Source organism: Zonotrichia leucophrys, chromosome 4, assembly GCF_028769735.1.
Source record: "Zonotrichia leucophrys gambelii isolate GWCS_2022_RI chromosome 4, RI_Zleu_2.0, whole genome shotgun sequence".
Taxonomy (NCBI): Eukaryota; Metazoa; Chordata; class Aves; order Passeriformes; family Passerellidae; genus Zonotrichia; species Zonotrichia leucophrys.
The window spans coordinates 60,158,712-60,172,437 of record NC_088173.1 but is presented as its reverse complement, the minus strand read 5'-3'; the positions used below and the strand labels follow the sequence as shown (position 1 = coordinate 60,172,437).

At 39.2% G+C, this 13,726-nt stretch overlaps 1 protein-coding gene across 1 annotated transcript in view; it reads left to right on the top strand.

The window, feature by feature from the left end:
* The window catches only part of DHX15 (DEAH-box helicase 15), a 43,589-nt gene extending 36,572 nt beyond the window's left edge, over positions 1 to 7,017 (top strand). Inside the window, exons 13-14 of the mRNA XM_064711891.1 lie at positions 5,082 to 5,251; positions 6,452 to 7,017. Of these exons, the coding sequence (XP_064567961.1) occupies positions 5,082 to 5,251; positions 6,452 to 6,569 (288 nt within the window). The 3' untranslated portion in view covers positions 6,570 to 7,017. The remainder of the gene's footprint in view (positions 1 to 5,081; positions 5,252 to 6,451) is intronic.
* The last annotated feature ends 6,709 nt before the right edge of the window (positions 7,018 to 13,726 follow it).

Here is a 13,726-nt window from a genome sequence, read left to right as displayed (position 1 = left end):
AATTCCAAGTGTGGGTACTTGTGAAATGTGTGCATGTACTCTAGATAGCTTCTGCATGTAAAGTACTGAGGTGTGTGGACAACACGTGGCAGGAGTTCATCTTCAAACTTTCTAAATTTAAAGGCAGTGTGAAGTGGAAAAAGCAGTAGTAGCCATTGTCTTGAAATACTTCTCATTTGCTGCATGGTTTAGACTTTGGTAATTTATGACTCGTTTGGTAAAACCAGTCATAAAAATTCACTGTAGAGTTTTCTGTACCTATCAAGATATGTAGTTTAATGTCAGACAGTATGGGCTTGTACTGACTATTGTAATTGTACTGGTTATGTAATCAGTACTAAGTACTGTGTACCTGCCTTCAGTTGTGTGTCAGAGACAGATAAATGTGGAATTTCTGCTGGTGATGAATTATCTCTTTACCCTTCATATTTAAATGCAAATTTGAATTCCAGTAAATCTACCATAGACAAGCAAAGTGAATAGTAAAATAATTTAAAACTGTCAACAGTTCTGTGTATAGTAAAACTTATGGAAAGATAGATATTGACAAGTTAAATGTATTTTAAAATTTTTGTGCTGTGTCTCAGATTTCTTCTAGTTCTTATAATGCAAAACTTTTAAAAATAACTTTCTGTATCACACATCAGAATCTGCAAAGGATATGTAAAATACAGCAAGGGTGGTCTTTGCAAAAAGAGAAGCACTGATTTCTCAATTACTTTGTACCAGACATAGTCTGTCTTACAAAGGGAGAGGAATTGGCATATTGTACTGTGTAGTATATTTGTAATTTGGTAATAAATTTACGGAACTAGGTATGGATTATTTCTCCTACTTCTGTTAAGTAACTAAGCATACTTTATGGAAAAGTCTAAATAGGATAAATACTGTAGCTTACTGTTAGGTGGGGAACAAAGTAAGTCACAAGAACAGGTAACCCCTTAATGGAGGCTTATCTCTGATACCCATTCAAAGCTAAGCTTAGAATCTTTAAAGGGTTAATAGTAGCTGAAGTCACCGTGGTTAAAACTAAGCAAAAAGTAGTTACACCACAGAAAGTAAGATAAGGCAACGATTTGGAAAAGGCAAATAAATGACTTCAGGATGGGTCATCTTCCTCTTAGTGATTTTGTTTTTTATCAATTGCCAAAAGCAACCTAGGTTTTTATCATTGTATTTTCAGTCTAGTATTGAAGACAGAACAGAACTGATAGCTGATAATTTAAATCAGAATTTAAAGGTGGAAGCAGGTTCTCGAATATCTCCTGTGAGAGAAGCTGCAAACTCTCTGGGCAGTCTCTTCCAGTGCTCTGCTACTGCAGAGTAAAGAAGTTCTTCCTCCTGTTGAAATGGAACTTCAATTCATTTCTGTTTGTTTCTTCTTGTCCTGTTGCTTGGCACCACAGAAGAGAGCCTGGCTCCTTCCTCCTGCCACCCTCTCTTCAGATACTGATTAGACACTGATGGGGTCCCTCTTCTCGAGGCTGAACAGGCCCAGCTTCCACAGCCTTTCCTTGTAACAGAGATGCTCCAGTCCTTTTATCTTTATAGCCCTTCTGTGGGCCTGTTCCAGGAGCTCCATGTCTCTGGTACTGAGGAGCCCAGAACTGGACACAGAACTCCAGATGAGCTTCCCCAGGGCTGAGTAGAGGGGCTGGATCACCTCCCTCCTGCTGCAGGCAGTGCTCTTCCTGATGCACCCCAGGGTGCCATTGGCCCTCTTGGCTAGAAAGGTATACAGATCAAGCTGGGGATCTTTCCTGGGAGCTGTGACAGTCAAACACAGGCTATATATGTCATGGTCACTACAGAGGATAAACGACCAATACTGTACAGGAAGTTAGATGGCAGATGATTTGCCTTCTAATTAAAATCTCATTCCTGATGCTACTCAGTCTTTGGTGCTTATTTCTTGTATGGAATTATGTATATTTTGAAGTCTTTACATAATCAGGTTCCTACAATAATAGAATGGTAATAAAATAAACTTACGACACAAAGGTGGTCAGTGGTGCATTTAATAGTATTCATTTTGCTCTTTAGGAATGCAGAAGAGTGGTGTAAAACTTTTTAATAGATTCAGAAACACTCTTGTGTGTGCTCCAAGCAGAAATTTTGGAAATCCAGGAAACTGCCAAGGTTCCTTTGGTGCATGCTAGCATTGGTTTATCAGAAAGAACAAAGACCAATCCTTTCTCTAAACTGTCTGTCAAGAGTACTGAGTCACAATGTATAGCCTGAAATCTGAAAGGGCTGGGTCTTGTGATACTGTTGCTGCTTTTTGACCTTCCAAGTGCATTTGCATTTAGTGTTAGTGTTTGATTGAAGACCCCTGACTTCACCCTCTAGGTTCCATGACATGATAGCTAAGAAATAAGCACAAGCATACTTAAAATTCAGAGGAGGATGTGTAATTGTTAACAAAATTGTGGTGAGAATTTGAAGTGAAACTTTTTTTTCCTCTTGTGGCATGTGCCACTGTTTCCATTTGGGTTTGTCACGTTCATAGAAAGATTATAATTGTCTCTAACTCATCAGCCTTGTGGGCTTTTCAGGGGCTGCAGAGTAATCTGTTGCAGAGATACATGGGCTGGCTTGGCACTTACCCATTCTTACAGAGTCATGTTCAAATAGCCTAATTCTTTGGGGATCTCAGGGTTCAGGTATGTTCTGTAGTCTCTTGCTTACTACCACTACTCATCAGAAATGAACCAATTTCATTGACATACTCTGTATGATCCTGTGGTTTCTGTGGAAGCTCATGCTCTTTATACTCTGACAAACATCACAGAATGAGGTGAAAAGGCCCTCTGGAGGACACTTGGTCCAACCACCCCTGTACCTACAGGCACTGATGATGCTTGCAAGCCAGACTTTCAGAGGAGAGACAGAAGCTGCCTCCCATTTGTCCTTGTTTGCTTTCTTATGTCAGCCTTGGTGCCTGCCTGAGCCCATTCTCCATTCTTTCAGCTCAGTGACCTGGCAGGCCCCTTACAAATTGGAAGCAAGAATGGGCTGGGTCATCTGTGCTGGAACAGTGCAGGCCAGGAATGAGCAGGAAAATGCAGCAGCTGGCAGATCACTGTGGCTTGCTGTGGAGCCACAGCTTCACTGTGTATTTCTCCACAGAGTTCCATCACTGACCCTGAAATTCTTTACCAAGGTGTGTGCCAGCAAGCACACTCTGTAGAAACAGCTAAAGAGGATAAATAGTGCAGCTCACTGTTACCTCAGGATTGATGCCAGTCACAATAGTGTATATATATAACCACCTAAAGGTGGCTTGTCCCAGATATCAATGGTCTAAGGAAACATTTTCTTTGTAATTTGGGGTTATTTTAATTCTTGTCCTTCCCTGGAAATTAAGAGCTAATTAAGAGATACATTTCTGTAGCATTAAGTTTTCTTTGAGTATGCTTCAGAATTATGCAAAGTCAATAAGAAACATAACTCTACCATTACAAATGACATGTAAAAGAAAATTGTATTTGGGAAAGGTAGAGTATAAGACTTCACTGTTTTAATACATATAAGTGAGACTGAGGTGCTAAAGGTAAATTGTATTGAATTTACAGCACGCTTTTCTAGAATAAAACCCAAATAATGCATTGTTCTGTCCTTTTCTAGAAAGAAATAGAACAGGTAAAATAGATACTTCTGTATGCATGTGTACTTCTGATCTGAAAAATGAAATTGATTTTTAAACAAAACTTCCTTTGAAAAAAATTGTAATCCTACAGCAAGGTGTGCTGTGTTTGTGCTAGGCCTGTGACACATGACCATCTAGTCTGATTTGCACCTCTACTGCTATTTAATGTTACAGATGTTATATTGAGCTAAATAAAATTAGGCCTAAATCATTAGAGACAGCGTGCTGTTAATCTCCATTTAAAGGAATGTCTTCTGGTTTCCCAGACTTGAAATAAACTGTTATCTCTCAAATCTTGTGTGACAAAATTTGCAAACTATTGAAATATCTTGTTCTGCTCCTAAAACATGTTCTGGATATTAATGTCATAACTTTTTAAAGAAAAGTACACTCAAAGTAAGTAATTTCTTAGTAAAGAGATATTCTGGCTTAAAACTTTAGGTAGCTATTGTTTTAGAAGGCCTGGGGTTTTAATCTAATAGATGGAATTTACTCTTGACTTGAAAAAAAAAAAAGGTGAAATATACCTAGGAATTCAAGAAACCAAGGAAGTATACAGTCTATATTAAAGGAAAACAGCTAATGATCTTATTATAAATGTCTTTTTTTTCTTGTATTTTATTTCTTATAAATGTCTTTTTTGATGTCTTTCAGCCATTGCCAACCTTTTTAATCTTTTTTACTCTGTGTGTGTGTGTATATACATAATGAGAGGAGGTAATTTTCAGCTACTGGTATCAAAGAGTTAATTTTAGTTACTTGTTCTGTTAGATTAGCTGTTGGTACAGAGGATACCATTCAAAGGATAGCTGTCTGCTTTACCAAATCTTAATGAGCTGGGTATCGGAGCATCTTGGCAAGGCAGGCATTATTCCTTTCATAGAGCAAGAAGCTTAGTCAGAGGGAGGTTAATTGATTTTCACCAAGGTCACAGCACAAGTGTGTCGCTGAACATACATTTTCCAGCTCTGAAGCTCATGCTGTAGTGACACCTCTCTCATGAAAGGATAATGTTGTGGCTTACTGGCCCTACTGTGGCTACTGCAGATGAAATGCTTGAAGTTGATATCTGTTGTAGACTGCAGCTGACTTTGTGTGATGTTGCAAACCTGTCCAGTTTGGGTTCCCTTCCTTTGTGTTGCATTGCTGCTGTTGCAATAATGATTATTCTCTTTGGGTGATAATTATTTTTGTAAGTTGCTTGAATTGTTTATTAGAATATACATGTACCATGGTAGGTAGCACAAACATCTGGCATCTCGATCGTGTCTATAAAAAACCTTGAATACTTGAAGTGGTCAAGTAACGTGCCAAGTTTAGATGAGGTTTGAAAGTTGGGTTTGTTTGTTTTGTATAAAACACTTAACAAGCAGCTTGAAATTGCTTCATTTAAAAATTGCCTGTGTTAATGGGAAAATGTCTTTTTATTTAGGTGGCACATTTGGAGCGAACAGGGCATTACTTAACAGTGAAAGATAACCAGGTGGTGCAGTTGCATCCCTCCACTGTTCTTGATCACAAACCAGAATGGGTGCTGTATAATGAGTTTGTCCTTACAACAAAGAATTACATCCGGACATGTACAGACATCAAGCCAGAATGGTAAGCCAAAGTATTGCAACAATTATGATCTACTTTAGAGTTCTTGGGGTGTTCTTTTTTTCCTTTTTTTAAGTTGAAGTAATTCTTTTCACTTTTCCTGAAGTTAGTCTTACAGAAATGGTTTGAGGAGTGGCAATGGTATGGACTGAGATCTTGTAGATGACTGAAGGTTTTCTTTATGGGTACTTGTGCCTTTTTGTGGGTTTTGTGTTAGGCCTCTGATGCCTGGACTCTGTGTACAGTGCACAGCTTGACTTAGAGCTAGTTACTTCAGTAAGCCTGGAGCTGCTTGGAGTTGTGAGGTTTGGGGGTATGTCCTAGCACCCACTTGCATACCTGAGTTAGCTAGGAGATACCTCAGTATCAGTGCTTCTGTTCTCAAGATCGAAGACTTCTTCTGTCTGATTTTTTCAGAAGGCTCTGAACAGTATTTCATGCTTTCTTAAAATTCTGAGGAAAGAGATGATAATAGTGATACAGCTTTCCATGTTATGATACTTATTCATCAGCTAAATATATCAAGTCAGAAGCCTGAATCTCTGCACACAAGCAGAGATCTGAAGCATCTTGCCTGTCTTTAAGGTTGTACTTTATGTACCAGGTTGTAGTAAGCTCTGGGGACACGGGAAGTTCTTCAGTTGCTGTAATTTTACTGTTGTGCAGGAAGAGTTTAAAGATTCATAAGCTGGAAAACATAACATCTATATTTATATTGTCTAGTAGTATCTTAATGGAAAATGTGTTTGAATCCCTGCTTAGAAATCTTGGTTCACCTAAAGCAGGATCCTGCGGCCTTGGTTGTACTTGTAAGTTTAAAAGAGCTGAGGCAGAGCTGTACTCTGACACAGGTGGTTGTTTGTGTACACTTCTGTGGCTCAGGGTCTGACATTAGGCAGAGGCTCTGGCTGTGTGGGTTGCCATGGCAGGTACTGAAGCAGCAGCAGGAGTCTGTAAGGGGCACATGGCCAGACAGGAGCATCTTGTGAGACTCGTGTGTGTGCTTTTTGCTTTGAACTTGGACACTTGCTCAGGATGGCACTGCCATTTTCAATGTCTGTGTAAATTTCAGTTAGTCTTAGAATTGCAGAATGAGCTGAAAACAATGGATAACTTTTGTGTCCTTCCTTTACAGTTGTAAAATTTCTGTAAAATGCATTTTAAAGTTTGAGTATCACTAACAAGCTTCTCCTTTTTTGACAGGCTGGTGAAAATTGCCCCTCAATATTATGACATGAGCAATTTTCCACAGTGCGAAGCAAAGAGACAGTTGGATCGCATCATTGCCAAACTTCAGTCCAAGGAATACTCACAGTACTGAATTTATGCTTTGAACTGAAGTTATTCAGAGGACAGCTTTAAGAGATGAAAGGATTCAAAGTTCAAGTTGTGCTCTTCACTTTGGTTCAATAATGGCCTTTATTTGAAAGCTTTTTAATTTTTCTTTACAGTAAATATTCCATTCTGATTTCATAAATTAAACATTTATGCCTCCCTTTTGTGTTGACACTGTAGCTCATACTGGAAAAGCTAATCAATGTTTTGCAGTTTATTGAAAGTAGTTCTATATATAACAATGTTATAAGCATTTCTTTAGAAATGGTTGAAAATGCTTCTAAAAATGTGATTATCGACCATGGTATGCATGATCGTTGTAATTGTTGACATTCCTTTTAGAAGTTGTGAAATGTTACAACTTGTGCTTCTGTAGACACAATCTTTGGCTTCAGTACAAGGGTACTGACTTCAATAAAGTCTATTTATACTAATTTTGTGCCACAGTATGTCAGTATTTCTATTGTTTTGATTGTAATATGAGGAGCCCATTTAGTCTCCCATTAAACTGCTGTTTGATTGACATGGCAGTAGTTTAATGTTTTAATACTAAAAGTACAGATGTTTAAGCAGCACAATGATGATATAATATGATGCATACAATGTTCATCCCTTGCAAACTTGTTAAAATTATTTAGGAAAACTCAGAATGCATGCAGATGTGTTAGGAGAATGCTTTCTTCCAACATAGCCCTAAGTATTTCTCAGACAGAACTGTAGTAGCGTGTCCTATAAAGTGAAGTGTGTGTGGCCAGGTAGAAATTGCTCTGCTGGGCAGTGTTCAGGTACTGTTTAGGATCAACACAAGCAATAGCATAAGTGACACTGTAGATCAAATCACACTGCACCATTGTAATTTTGTAGTGATTTTTTGTGAAATATGATTTGACAGCATAATCCCATGAGGAATTGATAGTAAAATTTGATCACAGGGCTGGAGCACCTCTCTTAGGAGGACAGGCTGAGAAAGTTGGTGTTGTTCAGCATGGAGAAAAGGAGGGGACCTTATTGTGACCTTTAAAATACCTCCAGAGGTTTTAGAAGAATGAGTGAGGATTTTTACTAGGGCCTGTGGTAAAAACTTTTACCAGTGACAGGGCAAGGGCAAGGGTTTTACTCTGGTTGAATCTCAGATTGAGATTGGACATAAGGAAGAAATTTGTCACTGTGAAGGTGGTGAGGCCTTGCAACAGATTGTCCAGGGAAGTTGTGGGTGCTCAGTCCCTAGAGTGTTCCGGGTCAAGTGGGACGGGGCTTTGAGCAGCCTGGTCTAGTGGAAGGTGTCCTTGCCCATGGCAGGAGGGTTGGAGCTAGAAGATCTTTAAGGTCTGGTTGAACCCAAGCCATTCTGTGGTTTAATGTATTTGATCAGATTTCTGTTTTTCCCTCCCCCTGGAATACACTGAGCTTTGGTCCTTCTGGCAAAGAGCAGCTGGATCAGCTCTTGCTGAAACTGGTTCCCTTAGGAAGAGAGCTGTGCTGCTGTAAGGCTGAAGCAGAAATAGGTTACATTTGCAGAGCTAAAAACTAACCTCAGACTAACTTTAAGCACTGATGTTTAGGGTATCCTGTCCTATTTAAATCAGCAGTGGGCTATAAAATTACTTTGAATACTTGGAGGATTTTCTTCCAGTTCCAACTTTTTTTTAATTGCCATTTATATGATGGTAGGAAGTTTTGAAAACTTTGCTAGGACCTAAAATAGTAATAGTGAAGATAAAGATGTCAGAAGATTAAAATTTGAGTGGATTTATAACATGCAGTGGGACTTAGGAGTCTTTCTTGGGTTTGCTAAGTGAGAGGGAATGTTAGATGAGTCTGAACTTTGTTACCATACCAAACCGTTTTCAGTAGGAAGGAAGGAAAGAGCTTCACTCTGCATAAAATTTCAAATTGGGTTTTGTTTTCTGACTGCAGTTAGAAGAGGTTTTAATTTAAACAGGGATTCTGAACTCCTTAAGCAGCTTTTCAAACTAATATTTCTGAATGTGCAAATGTTGGTTTTGCAAATTGCTGCTCTAGTAGGATGACTTGGGCTGGATATGTGGGGTTTCCTGGTGACTTGCTTATCCTCGGTGTGGTGAGCAGAGGGGGCTGCTTTGTGCAGTGCTGAAAACTGGCTGCTCCCCAGGTAAGAGTTGCTCTGGTGTTTGTGTGCAGCCTTCAGCTGGCGGTGTAGAACCACCTTCTGCATGACTTTGCCTGGGTCTGGCAAGGGCCACAGACAGTTCTCTGCTTGAAACGCCTCAGGGACCCCAGAACCAGCTGGCATCAGCTGCTGTAGCTTAGGTCCTTGGGGATGGGGGAGCAGATGGCTATGGCTGTGAGTGGAACTTGACACAGGAAAGACTTTGGCTTGTTTTTGGTGATTTTCTTTTTCCTTAAATTGTCATACCCACAAGCTCAGCTTGGGCTGTGACAGCTGACCTGGGCTCTTTCACTGTGCTGCTAGGAATGCAAATACTACTGGCCAAACTCAAGTCCTCTGACAGCTCTGCAACCCTGCCACCTTCCAATTAAGCTGGTGACACCTGGGCTTAATTGGAAGGCTGGTGGTGTCCCAGCTGTCACTGGGGACAGAGCAGGCCATGTGCCCCCACCCCTCCTGCAAGCAACGGGAGGCAGCTTTCCTGCTGGGATGCTGATGGAATCTGGGGATAGTGCTTCAGCAAGACATGGAAGCCTTGGCACCTGGGGAACCTATTGCATTTGATGCTTGTGTATTCCTGAAAAACACACCCCTGTATTGAAGAACTCACAAAGCACTTGCAATACTTGAGTTTAGGGCTAAAGTATTTTCTTACAGGGGACTGTGTGCTGTGTATGGAAATCTTTTGCTAAGAATTGAGTAGTGGAGAACGGCCCCAGGGTTGGAGTGGCTTTGTGCAGTCTGTTCTCTGCCCAGTACTGATCTCAGCTGAGGCCATTCAGGGGTTCAGGGCAGAAACAGAGACTCACTTAAATCACTGTGGATATCTTAGAGTTACTGCAAATCTCACTTTGATGTAATTTTACAGCCATATAGCAGTGGGAGGGGAGCCAGATGTCTAAGGAGTCACTACCTGTCTCTGAAGGAGTAATGACAGGGACAGCAGGGCTTCTTGAAGTAAGATGTTTCCTGACTCCTACAGGGAAACTATCAGGAGCAACCTCCTTAGCTACTGCTGTCTCAGGGGTACAGATGCATGCTGAGAAACTTGGGTTTGAGAGTAGCTCTGGGTTTTTTTAAAGTTCAGTGTTGAAAGACAAAACCTTGTTCCCTTTTTTCTGATGGGAAAAATGTCAAAAAAGGTTGCCCAGAGAAACAAAAGGAGACCAAGAAGGAGGCATAGAAATTAGACTGCTTTATCTATGAGTGTAGGGAGGTTACTGCCTCCCTTTTAAACGTTAAAAATACTCAGAGCTCTGCCTGTCATCAGAGCTCTGGCTGCTTATACTTACTTACACAGCATGCAGTCAGTAAATAAGGGGAAAAGCTGGAAATCAAGAGTTTGCTGGTGTCAAATAGAAATTCAGCTTCTGTTCTGTGAAAAACCACATCTAACTGCATGACACTGGGGCTCTTTTTGCTGGTCTGTGGAGCGAGGGTTCCCAAATAAACTGCAGAGCTGCCCCCAACAGCTGCAATATTTGCTGTTCTGCTGTGCTCCTGCCTTACTGACACCACTCTAGAGTGTTCAGACTGCTAGTCAAGGGTGTACATGTGTTTTGGAGTAGAGATGAACTGCTCCTTAGGATTAACTGGTTAGGTGCTTTGGAACAATCTAAAAGGAAAAGTAATGTGTTGTTTACTTAGTGATCTTTTTGTCAGAGATACTCTGATGTTTTTTGAAAATATTTGGTTTGTATATAATAAACTGTTTATAATGTGGGACTTTTGGAAATACAGAATATGGATTAGATGACAGGAAAACGGTACTAAGTGAAAGGAGTATATTTTTTGAAAAGAGGAAGTCTTCAGTCTTAATTGTGCTGCTGTGTAATACCTCAGAGCAGTAAAGGGCTAGTGTCAGTGTGAGACAATAACTGTGTTTAGGTTTGTTAGACACAGAGGTAGTTACTAATGGCTAAGTACACGTGGATAGGTACATACCTTCATTATGGAGATACAAAGAAGTGACCAGTTAATACTGTGTTTAGATTAGCACTTAGAATTTTTGACAGGGAGTAGAATAAATGGTGAGTCCATGCTTTGCTGTGTTCTGATGCCATAAAAGCCTCTGAACTCTTACTTTTGGGAGATCTTTATGTACTGCAGTACTAAGATGCTGACGTTCCTTTGGGGTTTATGGGAATGTCTTCATTCTTTGTACCTCTGCCCACTCATGGAAGGTAGAGAGCAGCTGGCATGGCCCAGCCTGGGTTGGTATGTTCTGGATCACTTTGGTCAGTTTTGTCTGATCACCCCCTCCCTTTTTGGATCAGGGCTTGTGACACAGAATTGGTTTGTGACGTGTAACTTGCATCCTGCACTGCTACATGGTGCTGCTCATTATTTGCCATAAGAAATGCAGTTTAAAGCAAAAATGCTGACATTAGCTTTCACCATTTGGTTTCATTTGAAAAGATACCATAGCAGAAGTCAAAAGGCAAAAGTTTTCCTACCATCCAGTCCAGCTACAATTATTAATTTGTAATCAGATTGCTCTAGTTCATTGCTGATAATGTATAGCAATAAAAAGCCATAGCACACCATAACAGTAGAAAGCAGAGAGTTATATTGTAAAGTACACAAATTTATTCACTTACTGTAGTTCATGAAGATTAGACATTTATCTTGGTTATAGAACAGCTGAGGGTTTTAATAATCAACATATTTTACTATTAGAAGTATAATCTTACTCTGGTAGTTTGTTGACCTTTCAAAATTATTTAACTTACGCTGGTAGTTTATTGACCTAAATTTATTTAACCTTATGACTATGTATGTGACATTAGATTTATGTGAAGCAGAGGGAAAAATGGTCAGCCTAGTTCGTTTTTCTACCAGTACCTCTGACACTGGTAGCTTTGTTTTGGGGTATGTATGCTTCCTGAAACTGTTCCTAGAATTCAGCATTGGTTCCCAGTAATACAAGTGTCTCATATTTTTAAGCTTCAAACAGGCAGCTTTAAAACCAGAATGAAACCATTATGAGAGCATTTGCCCCTCTCTTCTCTTTTCCTTTCACAAATGACAAGCTTGGGCTGCCTCTTAATTGGAACTGATGTGTTTGAGATAAGTGGTTGGCATCAAGGAGATCCAAGCTTCCACTATCAAGGGATTAAACTAAATATGGTAACGGCAGTAAAATAACATTCCTGTAGATAACAAGACTAGTTCTGCTGATTGTAGGTGTTTGATCTTGCAGTTTCAACTCGAATATAGTGGTTTCTCAGGAACACTGAATGTATGTTGGACAGATGATAAAATAATTTCATTTGTGTACATCTCAGCTCTGAGTGGTTCTTCCAGCTGTGAAAGCTATGCAGTAGTTTTGTTGTATAGAAAAATAAAACATAGCACAAATTAATGCTGATAATAAATATTTCTTGTGGCTTTAAACATGTGTTATTTTGGGTTGGTCTTATTCCTTTAGCTAAAGTAGCCCTCTTGCCTTCCATTTGAATTCAGTGTTTATTTTGAGCCTATTCCATTAATGTTCCCAGCCTCATTGCTTCCAGCAGCATAAACAATAAACACTTGGAGCATCAGCTCTTACCAGGCTCCATCGAGTGGAGGGTACTGGTGGATGTATTTCCTGAATGCTTTGTCTATTAAATATTCAGCTGTGCAGTCAAACCACTTCTTTTATTAGTAACCAGTTTTAACCTCAAAAATATCAACCTTTTCAGCTTTATGAAGATGCTAGTGTTTGCTTTAAAGACTCACAGACTTAATTTGACCTTTCAAACCTTCAGAACCTTAGGATGTTTTGATATGATGATATTTGAGGTTTTCATTTTGCATGTTGAATAACAAGTAACTGATAAGCCTTTACTGTGACAGGGATAGTATCATTCTTTTAAAGAAATAAATGCCCTTTGAACTCTTCCTGAAAGGCTTACAATTTGTACAGAAAGGTTTACAATTTGTGCAGCAGCAGCAGCAGGTTTGAAGCCATGTGAGTCACAACATGTTTATCTAAGCAGCTGTCCAAGAGGGCATTGACAGCTTTGTTCCAATGTGTTACTGGTTATACAATAAAATGGAAGTAAACTCAAATTACTGCTACTTCTACATACTTTAAACACGTAATTTGATTAAGAGCGGAAGTCAAATACAAGAGTTGGCAAGAATTTAAAATTCCAGTCTTGATGTTCACAATATGTACCCTGTTTGTTGAAAACTGACATTTAATATTCTGTAAATTTATGGACAATGAGCAGTTTCTCCTTGTAAGCAAGCCAGTGTTAAAGTGTTTTTGCTCTCAAGCTCCTTGCTGGACTTGCTGCTATGTAAATCCAAACACTATTCAAATGCCTGTTCTCTACATTCTCAAGCATTGTCAAATACAAAGTTGAACAGTAATGTGGTGGTTCTGCAGCCTACAGAAATCCTGCTTGTTTCTGAGGAGACTTATGGAAGAAAAAATGAATAGGAAAATCCCCCTTTGGGATCTCATTCATAATCACATTTGTTCTTCACAAAATAATTGCCTCTAATGGATATTATTTTTGCAAGTAATGTTTAAGCTTCCAAATGTTTGTAGTCTAATGGCTTGATATGAAACTAAAGTTTAGATCTCTCATTAGGTACAGTGAGGTCTCAGAAATTAATTTACTTTTATTTTTAGAAAACTAATTTGTTCATAAAAACAACTCTATAAATTCTGAGTTTTCTAGACTCAAAGTAGAACTTCCTAAATGAGGAACAAAGTCAACAGCAAATCTTTGTTCTTATTACTTAGAAAACTTCAACATTAAAAAACCTGCTTTAAAAAAAAACAGTTTATTGTTTCCCTTGATTTTGGCCAATATGTAAAGGAAAGGACATGGGCATACAAGCCACAAAACCATTTCCGGTACAAATGCATTCCTAGGTTTTCTCCTAACAAGGTTTGTTTTTCTTAATTGGCTCAAATGTGATGTCACTGAAGAAATCGAAACTTAATGTTCTGTCAAAACCCTTTGAAACATCTATCAATTATTTCTGAGGCTTTG